The 15,900-nt window shown below is 43.8% G+C and overlaps 1 protein-coding gene across 4 annotated transcripts in view; it reads right to left on the minus strand.

Annotated features, from left to right (window-relative positions):
- The window catches only part of CUNH1orf112 (chromosome unknown C1orf112 homolog), a 40,693-nt gene that overhangs the window by 6,000 nt on the left and 18,793 nt on the right, over positions 1-15,900 (minus strand). For 3 of the 4 annotated variants that reach the window (XM_015586205.2, XM_025043976.1, XM_006907814.3), the window contains 10 exons: positions 14,367-14,431; positions 10,670-10,818; positions 10,283-10,412; positions 9,036-9,222; positions 8,167-8,249; positions 7,785-7,836; positions 6,570-6,659; positions 3,091-3,276; positions 1,242-1,364; positions 87-182 (listed from right to left, as the gene is read on the minus strand). In XM_015586205.2, the coding sequence (XP_015441691.1) occupies positions 87-182; positions 1,242-1,364; positions 3,091-3,276; positions 6,570-6,659; positions 7,785-7,836; positions 8,167-8,249; positions 9,036-9,222; positions 10,283-10,412; positions 10,670-10,818; positions 14,367-14,431 (1,161 nt within the window). Of the gene's footprint in view, positions 1-86; positions 183-1,241; positions 1,365-3,090; positions 3,277-6,569; positions 6,660-7,784; positions 7,837-8,166; positions 8,250-9,035; positions 9,223-10,282; positions 10,413-10,669; positions 10,819-14,366; positions 14,432-15,900 lie in introns of those variants that run through there. The other variant, XR_003045101.1, reaches the window with a different exon arrangement.

The following is a 15,900-nucleotide window of genomic DNA, read 5'->3' on the forward strand; positions in this document are numbered from 1 at the left end:
TGAACCGCGAGTCATTGGAAGGACTTGCTAGCAAGTCGTCTTCAGTTGTGCCAGTTTAACGACTTCCTCGACGCGGCACGTCTTACCTGACTGATCAGCGGAGGGTCTAGAGTCTGAATGAAAGATCCCAGCAGTGGAAGTAAAAGGCTGAGGGCCTGCTGCACACAAGGCTGACCCGTTACCTTAAATGACAGACAAAATAATTGTGGTGGAAATGTTCAATTACGTGTGAACAGCAGCCTTTTAATGAGCTTTTGTTACATACCTGGGTGCTTTACATTCACCTCACTTACACCTGACGAATCTATGGGGGAAATGTGGTTACAGCCTCACTTTACTAGTAGAAGGGCAGAGAGGTTACGTAATCTGCTCAAGGTCATGGCTAGGGAAAAGCAGAGCCACAATCCCAACCCGGGTAACTCAATGGAGATCTGATTACTTTCGTCTGCCACCGATAAGCTTCTCCATTCCTGAGTCGTCTTAAAATTCCATTTCTCCTCTCCGTAACCGCTCCTCCCTGATGCTGTAAGCTCTGCCACCAGCAGGGAGCTCTTCAATGCTTCGTGAGGATCCCGGGAAGCCCTGGCTGAGGGCAAATGCCGCAGCAGGGAATCTGGTCCCACACTCACTTAACTGGTGAACACCTGCAAACCCTTTCCTACGACTTCCCCCACACGTGAATGCTGCCTCAGCTTCTCCTGGCTGGGACAGCCAGAGGCCACGTATTTACTTCTACTTAGTCAAAGAAAACAAATAACGTATTTAGATTTTTAAACCACATAACATTTTCGAACGACAATCATTCCTACTCTAGCCCAATCGTCACTTGGCTTTTGTCTTTGCCAGGGAAGAGGAATACAAATGAGCCCTATCCATTCACTTGCCCCTTTTACCTTTAAGCCCAAACGGCATTTTAAAAAAGCCCCAGAATCACAAAAACAGGCTACACTAACCCGAGAGAAGAGAAACATAGGGGAAGACACTAAAAAAAGGGCCCAAATGGTCAGGAAAACAGCTGGACTGTCACCACTCTTACTAGGTCCTAGTTTTACTAACATAATCTTATCACAGTCTTACGAAGACTGGCTGAAGGAATACTAACGCATTTTAAGTTCTATTCACAGGTGCTACCAGCATCTAAAGAAATGAGATGCCTTTCATAGGGAAATTTCAGTACCATACTCTTCCCTGAGTATTTTATTTGTTCTCTGGGGAAATGATCAGTTAGTTGCTTTCCTTACCAGGTTAGTGTTTAGAAAAGCCCAGAGCTGACTCCCAACTTCGATAACTGCAGCCTGCTGTCCAATATCCAGAGCTTCACGAGCAGAATGACACACAGCCAGCAAAGCAGAGAGCACTGTGTTCTAAGGGGAGAGACACAGAGAAAGGACCTGGGCTTAGAAATCAGCCTGAAAGAGCTGGCGGCCCAGTTACCTAGACATTGTAAGTTACTTATAAGTCTTCGTGAAAACCTTATAGAATTATATTCCTAAGACTCAAAACCATCTTTTCGCCTATTTCTTTAAATGTATTTTATTAAACTAATTTTCCTTAATACAGAACTATGTGCTTCATTTTTCTGAATAAACTTTTTTTTCTTTTAACAGGAAAATTTAGTAACAAAATGAAAACAGCATTGTATTTTAATAGATTTGATACAAATAGTACGGTCAGGCTAATTTTTTATATTCATCAACTAAAAATTCTGTTTTCTTCATACTATGCACCTAGCTCTCTATTTAAGTTACTAAATTTTCACTGTTGTTTTATAATTAATCTTTATAATTCCTTAACTGCATTCAATAAGCAAATACTACTTAAGGACTATGTTGGACTCGCTCTTATCCACATACCAAATCCCTCTCTCTGGCCAGGAGGAGTCTGGCTGGGGTGGGTGGGAGTGAAGCGAAGGCCAGACGGCGATGCAGGAATCAGTCTCAGGCTTTCCACCCATCGTAAGTCAACAACCGCAATTTTCTGTGATGACCACACAGCTTTGTATTTACGGTTTGCCTATTTCCTTTTACAATTAAACATGTTAAATGACCTGCCGAACTAAAATTTTGGTGGTAGATCAAAGTCTTATTCAATTTTAGAAAATAGGTGCTTTTATTTTACCTAAAAGATTTTTTATCTTTACTATAGAAATTAGTGCACAATAAATGTAAAACCTGAACCACCTAACCTATTCCTAACTAGGCATTCAATAGTTTTCTCAAAATAAAGGCACATAAATACTTTTATTTCCTTGGATACGTGTCAATATTTTAAATTATCTTGATAATTAGTGTCAAGTGACATTATAAAACAGACTATCAGAACATTTACACTCCATATGGAAATATAAGGCCTGAGAAAACTGTGAAGTTGTAATTTAAAATTACAAATAGGTCCCCAAACCCTCTGAGTACCCTGCCCCCAGCCTTGCTTTTCTCCACTTAGCACAGACTGATATACGTATTTATTATTTTACTGTCTAGCTAAGCGAGAATGTACGAGAGTAGGAATTTTTGTTTGCTTCGTTCCCTGATATACCTCCAATCCCTAGAACAGAGCTTGGCACATAAAATCACTCAAAATGTTTGAATAAATGAATGAGCAAATAAACACCGAACTGGAATGCCAACTATATATGTACTATAGTCAATTTTTCAAAATCATTTTTTTTCTTACAGATGAATTTCTTTTTCATTCCATCGTTTTATGAGGGAGCATTCTAAATAGAAAGGTAAAGACTCAGACCAGGGCTGCATGAAATGGGAGTTGTAGTTCAGCAAACAGGATCATGTGTGCCCAGCCCAGGGATGTGTCAGCAGAAAGACAACGAATAAAGTATTTCAGGATGGGTTCCCGTGCTCCAATGTGTCTTAAGCTTCAGACACCACCACCCGTCCCCCCAGTGAAACTGACATCAATCAAGATCACAGTACGTTTCTCAGGCCCTTTTCAATGCAGAAATCTGAACATCTTGCGAGGCGCTCACCTGAGGGCACAAGCCCTGCCCATCTCATTACAACCCGCCCCAGTTCCTAAAACGGGGTTCAGTCAACAGCTACGAAATGAATCAAGCCAGTCCAACACATTACTTACCAGAGAGTCCAGCTCCCCCAAGGTGCGGGTGCTGCTCAGCCACTTCCTGCACTGCGCAGTGCCCAGCCCGGCGACCTCGCGGGCAGTCTGCTCCCTCAGCTCAGCAGGTAACGCCTGGAAGGAAATGCACTGCCACAGCGGCAGGTTTCCTGCTGCTTTTGGGGGAAAGTTCTGGATAAACTCCACCTGAAATGGATTGTTAAATGAGAGTAACGTTAGACAGTCTGATGAATGGATGCACAAAAGCTAAGCATTCGCTTCCATATTTAAGATTTTTTAAGTTTTTAATTGAATAGAAGTATCCAGGCCAAGGTAACTTAAATGAACATGCGTTATTTTTTGCCGCCATTGCATGTTTCCAAAATGAAAAACACAGTTTAAGTGAAGCACAGTACGAGGTGCATTAAGAAACGTTAAAGCACGTGTTCCATCATTAATCAGGTCAGCTATTTTACTAGGCTCCTTCCCAGTAAATCTATCATTTCCCTAAGAATTTACTCATCGCCTTGTACAGTTAAGTCAAAAGTTAATATTCCAAAACATGCCAACAAGATTGGTCTGGTCAGCCTTTGTGGTTTACTGTCACCTTGGCGGACAGCAGCAGAGGCCTTAAAGCAGCACAGGGCAGAGGGCCAGTTTTCCAGTGGGCGGGCTGGCTCGGCCCCACTTCAGAGAGCGTACAAAGCGCGCTTCCTAAATGTGAGGTGCCAGTCTGGAACCACATGGCTGGCAAATCCATTACACCAGAAATAAGTCACAGCACTGGCCAGGTAACAGAAAAACTGCACTGTTTTGTTAAAATGAAGCATCAACAGACTAGATAAAAATGGAACACGGAAGTTCTTAAAAAGGTTACAATATTACTTTCTGGTAGAAAAACAGCAAAAACAATGATGCACTTAATTACTAAATTAAGTACATTCCAACCAGAAAGTATATTAATGTAATTTTTTAAGAAGTAATATATTTTACAGTATCCAAAATCCACTTGTTATATGGAAAATTTTCCTACATCAAAAGTGAAAAGAAAAAAGTCCACTATGTTAAATTTGACAGAGAATCTTTCTTGTGTTACATACTACATTTATATTTGGATTTCGTTTTGTTTGAAGAAAATACTTAGCTGTGAAAACAAGGGAGAAATCACGTGACTACCTTCAGGGACAGCTGCTAAAGCCAGAAAGACGGACCCCGCGATGAGCCATGTCCAACATGACCAGCAGCTCTGTGAGTCCACAGTGCATCAGGCAGGCGAGGGACTGTGCCAACTGCTAGACATCGGTTCACACGTGACCCTCCTTTACGATAAAGTCCCAAAGCAGAAACTATAAATGACAATGCCTCGGACAACGTGAAAGGGGAGGGGCTGCCGATATCCGTTACACAGAAAAAGTCATTTATTTATTCACGACTGAGTTTGGAAATCCTGGTCTCAACACGAATTTTAAAGACGTGAAATTGCCAGTGCCGACAGGAGTTCGGAAGGAGTTTAGGGACTAGTTCTCAGAGAATCGGATGTCCCTCCTTAAACCTGAGGATAAAAAATACACCAGTGGGCTCGAAATGCAAGTATAGAAACTTTTACTTTACGTAAAAATGGTAGCACAATTATCAGTGTGCTTATTGGGTATATTAAATCCTTTCCCCTCAGTGAAATAACCTCCTTGTACTTTGTCTCGTTTCTATAAAACAGGAATACAGTAACTTGACCACAGCAGGAAATCAGTATTTGAAAACTGAAGGAAAACATTAAAAGTAACCCCTCATTTGTCCATAACTTACATATCCAACAGCCTCAATCACTGGGAAAAATTTAGACAACTGAGACATACATAAAACGTCTGAAAATGGAGTTTGTCTATTTTATTTCTACCAAAGCTAACTGGCCTCACACAAAGCTACTCTGTTCTGAGTTGTTTTATACTAAACGTTAAAATTTCACAACCCTGGGAAAGGATCCTTTTGTCCCTATTTTCTAAGTGAGAAGACAGGGTGAGACCCTCTCGCCTCCGAGCCCCACGCCCGCAGGAAGGGCTGGAGACAGGCCAGCAACCAAGCGTCCGGCCTTAGAGGGAACCTGGAGCAGACAACTCGGGGAGTTTCAGGGAGAGCACGGCAGCCCTTGCATGTCCCCGAGCCTGGGCGCTCCTCGCTTCAGAGACACCGCAGGGAAGAGGGCTAGGAGGTCGGGGTGGTCCCCCGGTGCCTGGCAGACTCTAGGGCTGTGGTTAGAAAGAGCTCCCGGCACCTACCGAGTGCCACTCACACTGGCGCTATGCTAGTGTCTTCATAATTGTCTCTAAGTCCTTACAAAACTTTCCAAAATAGTCACGCACATCTGCCACTTTGCAGACAGAGAAACTGAGGCTCAGAAAGGATGACGTGCCCGAGGTCACACTAAGCCAGGGCTCAAACCAAGGCCTGTGACCCCCTCCCTAATCAGTGGTCCCCGAGCCCGTGTCCATGCGAGAATCACAGAAGAATTTAACATTAGCAAAAAGCCATTCGTGAGCCTCGCTTCGCAGCCACCACTCCACACCCGGTCCACTCGCAGAGGAAGGGCTGGGACCTGTATCTTCAAAGAGCTCCCACCGGAGCCTGAGGGACGGCGGGGGCTGCACAGGGCCCTGCACCTGCGGGACCCCGTGGTCACGGCGGAGTGCGTCTCTTCAACAGCTACCTGGGGCTCAGCCACCCCCGGTTCCCCGCTAAACGCTGAACTTATTACCATAAAAACAAATAAGAGACAGCATTAAGAGCATAAATAATATTCTAGCTCTTCAAATTAGGTAAAAAGGGCATGGTACACAGAACGATTTCAAGTATCTTAAATGTAGGAGCAACAAGGGGAAAGACGTTTCTGGAAGACAGAATCAGAAAGACCATCTAACCCGCAGCAAGGGCGCTGGCCAAGTCTCCCTGCCTAAACTCACGCCAGGCGCTAAGCCCTCTTCCCCACTAGGCTTTGGCCCTGGGCTTGTGTCCATCCTCGCGGGGCCTGCGTCACCCTAAGTGGGCTTCCAGAGAATGCCTTGCCCTTGGTCTCCGCTCACCTGGCCTGTGCTGAGCGAAAACCTTGGCAAGTCGGCGTAGCAAAAGCCGCCCCTTCCCCTGCTGCTTCCTCTTTGCGAATTTTACCCCCTGACGTCCACCTGCTCCTCGACTCTGAACCCCCTGCCACCGTGCCGTCCGCCAGCCCCAGAACCGAGCCGGAATGCGCACTGAAGCCTCTCCGCCCCCCACAACAGCTCCCGAGTAAAAGGCTTTCGCCACTTTCACAGCTGTGTAGCTCTGGCTTTTCTTTAACGGCACGAAAATCTAAACACACGTAAAAGCCAGAAGCAAAGCAATCATTACGTTAATAATTTACGCTTAGATAATATCAGCTTGTAAATGTAGAATAGGGGGAAAGGCCTGCAAAAGAGTCTGAATCCAACTCTCCGCAGCAGCTCAAAGATGGTGACAGATGATGTTCTTGCCTGCTGGGGTGGGGCCATGAAGAAGAAGAGACGCCTCAGCAGTACTGACAGGTTGGTGAGCTGATAACATTCTCCAGGGCAAGATTTTATCTGGGAAAAGGAGAGAACAACTAACTTAAAACCATAGTTTGACAAGCTTTTATGGGCCAAAAATTAACAGTGGCTCTTTCTGGGAGATAAGATTATAGGTAATCTTAATTTTTAATTTGGAGCTTTAATTTTTTTCTTCCATGAACCTACTTTTATAATGAGAAAATAATTCTGACGACGCTGTGGAATCTGTAACTACCGTTCTCATAAGGTGGTATGTTAATCCTCCTACTCAAAGACAATTCATGGAATCTCTTAGCTCTAACACAGTGGTGCCGAGGTGGATAGAATGCTACAATTTTCTGGAAATCAATTCCTATGATGTATTAGGACAGCTTTTATTTAAAGGAGACGCAATACACACACTGTAAAAATCACTATTGTTTTGTGCAAGATGTTTAATGGTTCCCTACGCTCCAGACCATAGGCCAGGCAGTCAGCTGTTCGGCTTATCATGCCCCCCTGCCCCAGGAGACTTGGTCCACAGCACCCTTAAAAGGTAAAGTGGGAAACACGTGACACGGTGACTCTACTAAGAAACAAAAGACACGTGGATCCACCTGAGATCTTACAAAGGCCAGGGACAAAAACCGAAACAACAAACAGGCCGTGACCGTTTTAAATAAAACAAGTGAAAACAAAACTCAACACTGAAGAGATTAAAATAAATCATCACTAGATCATTTTTTCTTTGTGGCCATTCACAAAGCCTTTTTCCCAAAAGGCATGGACCACTGTCACACTGAGTCCCTCCTATATCATCCTGGCTGAAAGAGAGTCAGCTCGGCCGAGTCACATTAGAGGCAGAGACCTCTTGGTCATCACCGCAACTCACTTTCTCATTCTCTACTTGGCATTCAATTTCGAATTTATTCTCAATTAACCCAGTCTTTCCCAGACAATGAATGAACTACAAAATTTTGAAAATATGAGACAATTTCCCATTTTACATTGTTTCTAGTAAATCTTTCTCAAAAGCATCAGTACTAACGCAGAGCAAAAAAACTGTCAAAACGATTTAGCCGCCACGCAGTTCACCTTTTGATATTTACTTTCTTTAAAATTCCCGCATCTCCAAAGGACTGTTGTGGAAAACGGGTGTCTCAGGCCTGTGATTCTACTCACCAGATGGGCCACTACGGTGACGTGATGGGCACAGAGCTCCGCGGTCCCATATCTGCGACACAAAGGGAAGGGAGTCTCTGTACGATTACACGATTACTCGGAGAAGCGAGGACGTGAACTTCCGTAAAGCTCAGACTATTATAAACTGCAGCTATCAACGTGGGCAAGGAACATCACCAACAAAACTACCTAAGCGACGGGTAGCTACTGACAAACCAAAGGGAAGAGGGAGCCCAGATCCCACTCTCGCGCGGGGACGTGAAATTTGGAGGGGCTATGAAAGGGTTACTGACAGAATTTTATAAGCTTACAAGTAAAAAGTACTTTACTGCCAGTCACTACTATAAATCAACCAAACACCAAAAAAGCAAGTGTACTGTACCGAGCGAGGAAGCACCACGCGTCCATGGCCAACAGAGAGGTGATCATGTTAGCGCTCAGCACGGCACGCAACAGAGCAGCATCCTGGCGAAAACACAGTTCGTCACAAATACCATTAACGTCGCATTTTCAAAATGAAACAGAACACTGTCACGATCCGAACAGCAGCAGCCCCTCGACAGCAAGGCTCTGCTTTCTAGGATCTGAAAGACGCACGCTGCCACTCCCTCAGGGTCCATTCGGCACCCGCCCCCCCGGGCACTGTGCTGGGTCGCACCGACTCAACAGTGGTTTTAAATGTGGTGGCTCCATCGTGAGGATCCACAGAAGTCTCTATGTAACCAGAACCTTTAAAACAGCCTATGTAACACATAAGCCTACGCGTCTGTTTCTGCCTTTAACTATTCAAGTACAATATTTAATACAGGCAGATATCACCCACTTATACCTTAAATGATACTGATCCTTGTGTAAATTCTAAAAATTTCTTCCAATTTCTTCAGCATCTTTTCTAATCCAATTCCATTAAAAAAAAATACATATGCCTGAGACCTATAATTACTACATACTACTATTTACCTCTTTTCTTTAAAAAACTGAATTAGGTAAAATTCACACATTTTCCTTTCCTCACAAAGTCTTTCCATACCGTCCCACCCAAAATGTTCTCAAATATTTTAGCTAAATACAACCGAATACTATAGGCCTCTAGCATTACCATTTCCTAGGACAAAACTGAGTTAAAAAGTAAAACGCACAAGCTGAGAGAATGACATCCGGAGAGCAAACACCGACTCTGCTGCACGTCCTTCTGTGTATAAATCACAATTTCAATGCGGAAAAGCTCAGTTCAGCAAGTAACAAACTTACCAGTTCGGGAAACAGTGAGGGATGAAAGGAAGCAATAAATGCACACAGATGAACACAAACGTGCTGATACAAGGTGACCGCGACCTCGGCCTGCCCCTGCCTCTTTACTCCCTGTAAATGAACAGGCAGAGAGAGTTCACCAGAACACTGCTCGAAACTGTCAAAAATGGCTTTGAGTAGGGATACCCTGCAGAGAAATTGAGAAGATTGAACCGAACGTTAATAATGAATAAGTAGCAGGTATTATAATAATATAACATATCAAGGGTTATTTTAGCAAAGCAAAATGTCTCAGGAGGAATATATTTCCAATATATGAATATGTATACATAAAAATAAAAGTTGCTGTTAGAGAAATTCCTTAAAGGACAAGAATTTTCCTGTATGCTTTTTTTTTTTTTATCATTTGCCAAGCGTTTAACACAGTAATAAACTAAAGTTAGAGACAAAATTCATTAAAGAGCTTAGCTAGCATACAGAAAATAGAAAATACTATAGTTCAGACAGGAAGACGTCATTCATTTCATGATTGGAATGCTTTCAGAAATCTTCACAGAGAATATAAATAACAAATTAAACATAGACAAGATATAAAGAGACAACAAAAGCCTGACAAAAGGTCACCGCGAGTAACCCATGTGGCAGAAGCCAGGTGTCTGGGCGGAAAACAGGAGAAAGGAGGAGCTGGCGAGGGGCGGATGGCGGCAGCACGGGCCGGGCTTCCCATGCGAAGCCTGGAGCTGACACGACGCGTAGCTCACGGGAGAGCAGGAGGCTGAGAGCGGGCGTTAGGGACACTGAACTGGTAGTGGGACTAAGAATAGGCGAAAGGAAGGGTGAGAAACGAGAGCACAGCAATCATCCGGGGAGCAAGAAACCGGAGCTTGGTGCTGCGAAGGACGAAGACAAGTGACAGGTCCCAGAGATGAGTGACAGTACCTGGCATCCTATTCACCAGAGCTCATTTTCAAAAGTAACTAACCACATCTACTCTCTTACGCTCAATGTTCATAACACTATGAGGCACTACTTTCTAAAGCACCGAACAAAATTAAAATATTTTTAGCATGTATAGACTTACATATTTTTATATTTTTATAAAGCAGCAACACATACATGAAGTCTACACAGCAATCATTAACTAGAACATCTGACACAACAAAAATCTTATTTTCAAGATCTTTCCAAACAACAGGGCATTCTAAATCGTATGCACTATGACTGAACATAAACGAGGCATCTGCTACCTGGCTGTGGCTTCTGAGACCTGGCTTCCTGTGCACCACAGGCTCTGCACGGCCTCCGGCTGAGAGGGCAGCTTATCCATGATGACCACCAGCAGCAGACACTGTGGGAACTGCAGTTCACAGGGCAGCTCTTACAGGCAACAAAAACACATTAATCACGATACAACAAATTGCTAAAACATTCCACATATTTTCAGCAGAAATCTGACTGTGATATGTAAAGAAATTAGGGGCGTAATGTTTTAAAATGAGAACTATGTTCCAAGAAGCAGAAAAAAATTCAAATACAATTTTTAAACCTTAAAAAAAAACAGGATTATTACACAGGGGAAGATAACCCCATCATAATCGATGAGATGGTCCAACACTAACTGCTTTGAAACTTACCTAATGTACTGTCCAAAACCACGTGCACGAAAGGCTGGAAGGCGAGCAGCTGACCGACGAGCGGGTCCAGGGTCACTAGGAAAGCAGCCGCTATCTCATCCTGCTGGGCTTGAGGGACCCTGGTGGCATACAGGCTTGGAGGACACTTGCTGGAAAGGGAGGGGAAACTCATTAATAGCTACCTTCTAATTTAGGACAAGCTATGTACTGCAAACCCATGTTCTTCTAACAGTGAAAATATATTAAAAAGAAGTAGCGAGTGTTTCATAAAACAAAATTCAAAGTACCAAATTAACACCATAATTGCATGAAGAACTTCAGAACTAAGTAACATGGCTATAATTCTGTAAAATTAAAAGGTTCTTAGAGAAATCTTTGGACTCTTTTCATGCATTTTAATACCATTTTGAAAATGATGTCCTTAAAAAATACTGGGAAAATACAAATCTTAAATAATCAGTAAAAGCATGTAAAAAGGTATTTGATAAATTCTGGCACAATTACTTCTATGAAAAGTTGTTTTAAAATAGGTAGAATGCGGAATTCACTACGAATTTATGCTCAGTCTCTCAGGAGCAAGAGCTTACAAATGACTGAACTATATTCACGCTGAAGGAAGATGCAAAGGCTTTTTCATGGAAAATGAACGATGGGGTTTAAACCAAACTTCAATCAAAACCTGTGAGAAATGACATATGTAGTCAATATTTTTGGCCATGTTATTTTAATTGTGACAAATTTGACAATACATAAGAAAACCTTGTCCAGCAAGAGAGTAACATTTAAAAGGCTGCACTTAAGATAACGCTTGAGGCCTCTGCAGTGTAAAAAGCACCCATCTATCAACGAGGAGTCATGTGACGGGCTCGTTCATGCCTCCCTGAGCCTGTTTTTCACTTGTGACACTGACCGGAGTTGTGAGAACTGAGTTATAAGTAAGGTGAAAAACATACATAAAATGTAGGTAATGAAACTCCGCAGACTGTGAACTACAGCTACTGAGTGAGAAAGTATGTTTTTCCATCCAATGCTGTATTTTTAACTTATTTGACAAATGTTTATTAAATGCCTATGTCTACATGCCATGCGCTGTTCCTGAATACAGCAGTAAACGAAACGCACTCCCTTTAGAATATTTTCTAATGAAGGGAGGCAGTTAAGCAAGTGACCGAGTAAATAAATACACAGTACAGCGGACGTTAACCTGCTCGCCCCAAGGATGCTCGCCAGCGGCGCTTGGGGCTGCAGCGTTTACCCTGAGTTAACTCATGGATTACAGTCCCAATCCTACCCCCAAAGTTTGTCACGGAATATCTCACTTTATCATTTTTCCATCACTCTAGTATGCTGATAGTCTTTGGAAACAAATGACATCATTCCATTTATAGCATTCTGTTTTTAGTAGTTTGATCGCTGAAAATGTCAAATCCTAGAAAACGTAGCATTCCTATTCATGGTGCTAAATGCTTTTTTCTCTAAATGTAAAAAGGGTTTTTAATTAAGTGCTATGGAGAAAAATTATAACAAGATAAAGTGGACAGGAAAACCTATTGAATTCTATTTGAATACTGAGTCAATTAAGAGTTTTGCACAGGAAAGTCACATGATCTACTCTGGCCACTGTATGGAGATGAGAGTGAGACCAGGGTAGGAACAGAGACTGTGTCAGAGGCTCCTGTGCAAAACTCCAGTCAAGAAAATAATGGTGGACAGACTGGACGGTAACAGTTCAGGTGGTGGGAAGTGGCTGGATTCTGTATACGCATGCTGAATACAAATATTTACGCTAAAGGGGATGGCAAACAGAATTTGCTAGTTAATTAGATGTGGGGTATGACAGCAAGAGACAAAAGTCAAAGATGACAGCAAGGTTTTTGAGTCAGATCAATGTGAAGAGCGAAGCTGCCATGTAAACTGAAATGAGGATGCTACAGAAGGAGGTTCTGTAGGGGGTGTGGACGAAATGGGGGGAGACGAGAGTCTGGTTTGGGTGAACTTAAGTGCAGACATCCTGACTGGAAGTTGCATTAAAGGAGACGTGAACTTAAAATTTTGAGACTAAATGACCACAGAGAAGAGGCCTGGGGCCCGGGGCCACCCAACTTAGAGAAGCTGGGGACGCACAGAGGAGGCTGAGGACAAGCCAGTGAGGTCAGAAGGGAACCAAGAGGGAGCGGTGTCCCCGGAGCCAACAGAAGGAAAAGTTCAAAAGAAAGGGTCACGTGGTGCCAACGGGCTACACGAGGTGAGTGCTGAAACTGGCCGGTGGATGCGGCGACGTGGCGGTCACTGCTGACGGTGACAAGGCTGCTTCCTGAAGGGGTGGAATGGAAAGTCTGACTGGAAGAGGTTCACGAAGGGAAGTACAGCTGACCCCTGAACCACACGGGAGGGGAGGGAGCGGGGTGGGTGGGGGTCAGGGGCGCTGACCCCTGCACAGTCACAAATCTGTATATAAATTTTAACTCACCAAAACCCAGAAGCTTGACCAATAACAAAAATAACTAACACAACTGTATTATTATGTAGTATGTGCTGTATTCTTACAATAAAGTAAGCTAAAGAAAAGAAAATGCTTCTGAGTCAGAGAACTAGAAAATACGTTTACAACGTTTACTGAAAAAAGTTCACGTGTAAGTGGACCTGAGCCGTTCAAACCCGTGTTCGAGGGTCGACAATACAGACGGCAGCACAGGCAAAGCCTTCTAAGAGTTCTGTTGCAGAGAGAGGCAGAGAAAGGGGAAGGTATTCGGAGGAGGATGCAGAGCTGAGGGGTTGTTTGTTTTCTGTATTGTTCTTAAGATAGAAAAAGCAGCAGCATGTTGGTCCACTCGTGGGAATGACCCATAGAGGGGGAGGGAAGGCTGATGACGCAGGAGGGAGAAGGCGCAACCGCTAGCGCCAGGTCCCTGGGCATGTGAGGGAGGGCGGACGCGAACGCACGAATGGGGAGGTGGCCTCGCAGTCATTCACGGGAACAAGGGAAGGTGTGAGCCTAAACACGGGGAGACTAGCCGACGTGCCGGAGGGACCGCACAGACGCTCTCTTCCAGGTGCTTCTGTTTTTCTCAACGGCATACAAAGTGAGGACACTGACTGACAACGAGCAATGGGCTGAAGCTGCTGGAGACATAGGAAGAATGAAGAGGGAGCAGTAGGAAAAAGCTGTCTAGGAGACTAAATGGATTAGGGACACATAAAGGCGCAGCCATATAAACAAGCTGACAGATTTAGCATCGAACTAATAAGGATTCTTCTGAGGTAACTGAAAATTTCAAATGTCACTTAGCCCCTTTCTAAATTATGACACTTTTCTGTAATTCGTGTTTCCGAGATGGCATTAACTACTACTTGACTTACGTCTCACAGAAATAAAATAAAAATTAATAAAAACTAAAAAAAATATGCCAATAGAAAATATATACACACAGATATTTCCTGCTTTTGGTATTCATCACGCCAGTTGTTCCTCAGTCACATATGAGGTATAGTTAAGAATACAAAGGGAAGTAAAACTCGCATGGAAGCTATTTTTTAAAAACTGTCATCTCCAATTATTTTAAGCAATCAGATAAAAGTTTACTATAAAATTATGAAAAATGACTACGATGCTTTATTTTAAAATGAAATATACTAAACTGTGACCGGGATCGAATGGCACTGCTACGTTTTGATAATCTCATGGTGTTCTCCTTACCTGTGTATCTGAAGATAAAGCTGATGCAACGCAGAGCACGAATCGGAGAGGAAGGGAAGAAATTCCTAAAATAAAACAACTCTACTCATTCTTTGGATACACTGTGCCTTCCTAATACATATCTGCTCACAAAGGCATGCAAAAGACTAAAATATAACCCTGGATATGCTACATTAAAAAAAAAAAAAAAAAGGATGTTGTATGAGAACAAAAAGGATCAAAATAGTTAAATCTATCACCAACAAGACAATTCGCAGCTATCACGTCCTGAGCACCGACTAAGTCCAGCAGACACATTCCAAACGACCTTCTGTACGTTAATTTCAGTCCTCTAAAAACTCATGTGATGTGTTATTATTTTCATTTCACAGAACAGGAAGCTGGAGCTAAAGCGGCAAGTAACTCCATCAAGTAACAGCTGAAAACTAGCAGGCTGGGCTTCGAGCACAGCCGCGACCGCTCCGCCCACTGCGGCTAAGCTCTCTTAGAACGTAAAGGAAGTTTCACAGTCTTACATGACTCAAAAAAAAAAAAAAAAAAAATGGTAATTTAAATTAAAAATTCCCGATGGGAAAAGGATTAAAAAAGGCATAAAAAAGACTTCCGGTCAAGATGGCGTAGCGTAAACGCTGTGCTCACCTCCTCCCACAACCAAATCAGAACTCCAACTAAATTACAGAACCGCCATCACTGAGAACCCCTGAAGTCTAGCTGAACAGAAGTCCTGTAACTAAGGATATAAAGCAGCAGCATGGAGACTGGGAGGAGGAGCGGAGACACAGAACAGGCAGGACCCATGCCCACGTGTGGCATTTAAGAATGGGGGAAATATCTCAGCTGTGAAGGTCCCTCCTGAGAAATGAGGGGTCCCAGTCCCATGCCAGGCTCCTCACCCCAGGACCAGCCCCAGTAAGAGAAGTCCCCATAACTTCTCGCTGTGAAAACCAGTGGGGATTGCACCAAGAGAGATGGAGGAATGCTGGAGTCCCAGACGCTCCTTTAAAACAGTGGTCCCCAACCTTTGCGGCACCAGGGACCAGTGCTCCTATAAGCATCTAATGCCTGACAATCTGAGGTGGAGCTGAGGCGATGATGCTGGTACTGGGGAGCGGCTGCAAATACCAATGAAGCTTCGCTCACTTTTCCGCTGCATACCTCCCACTGTGCAGCCCAGTTTCTAACAGGCCACGACCACTACCAGTCCGCGGGTTGGGGACGACTTAAACTGCCCACACACGAACTCACCTGCGCACAGACTCACTCGCTCTGGGCTCCAGCATAAAGGCAGTAGCCCAAGAAGTGGAAGAAATGAATTGACCAGCTTTAGGGTGAGGGCTGGAGGGTCAGGGCTCAGGTCAGCTCTTAGTGGGGACGAAAGTGCTGGCAGGTGCCATTCTTCCTTTGTTGAGCCCTGTGCCCACCCAGAGCAGGCGAGCACCAAATCTGACCTCTCTTGACCAATCCCTTAACCTAGCTACACCACTAGCCCTGCCCTAGTGATTCTGAGACTCCACTCCACTCCACCCCACCCCAC

Source organism: Pteropus alecto, unplaced genomic scaffold (assembly GCF_000325575.1).
Source record: "Pteropus alecto unplaced genomic scaffold, ASM32557v1 scaffold101, whole genome shotgun sequence".
Lineage (NCBI taxonomy): Eukaryota > Metazoa > Chordata > Mammalia > Chiroptera > Pteropodidae > Pteropus > Pteropus alecto.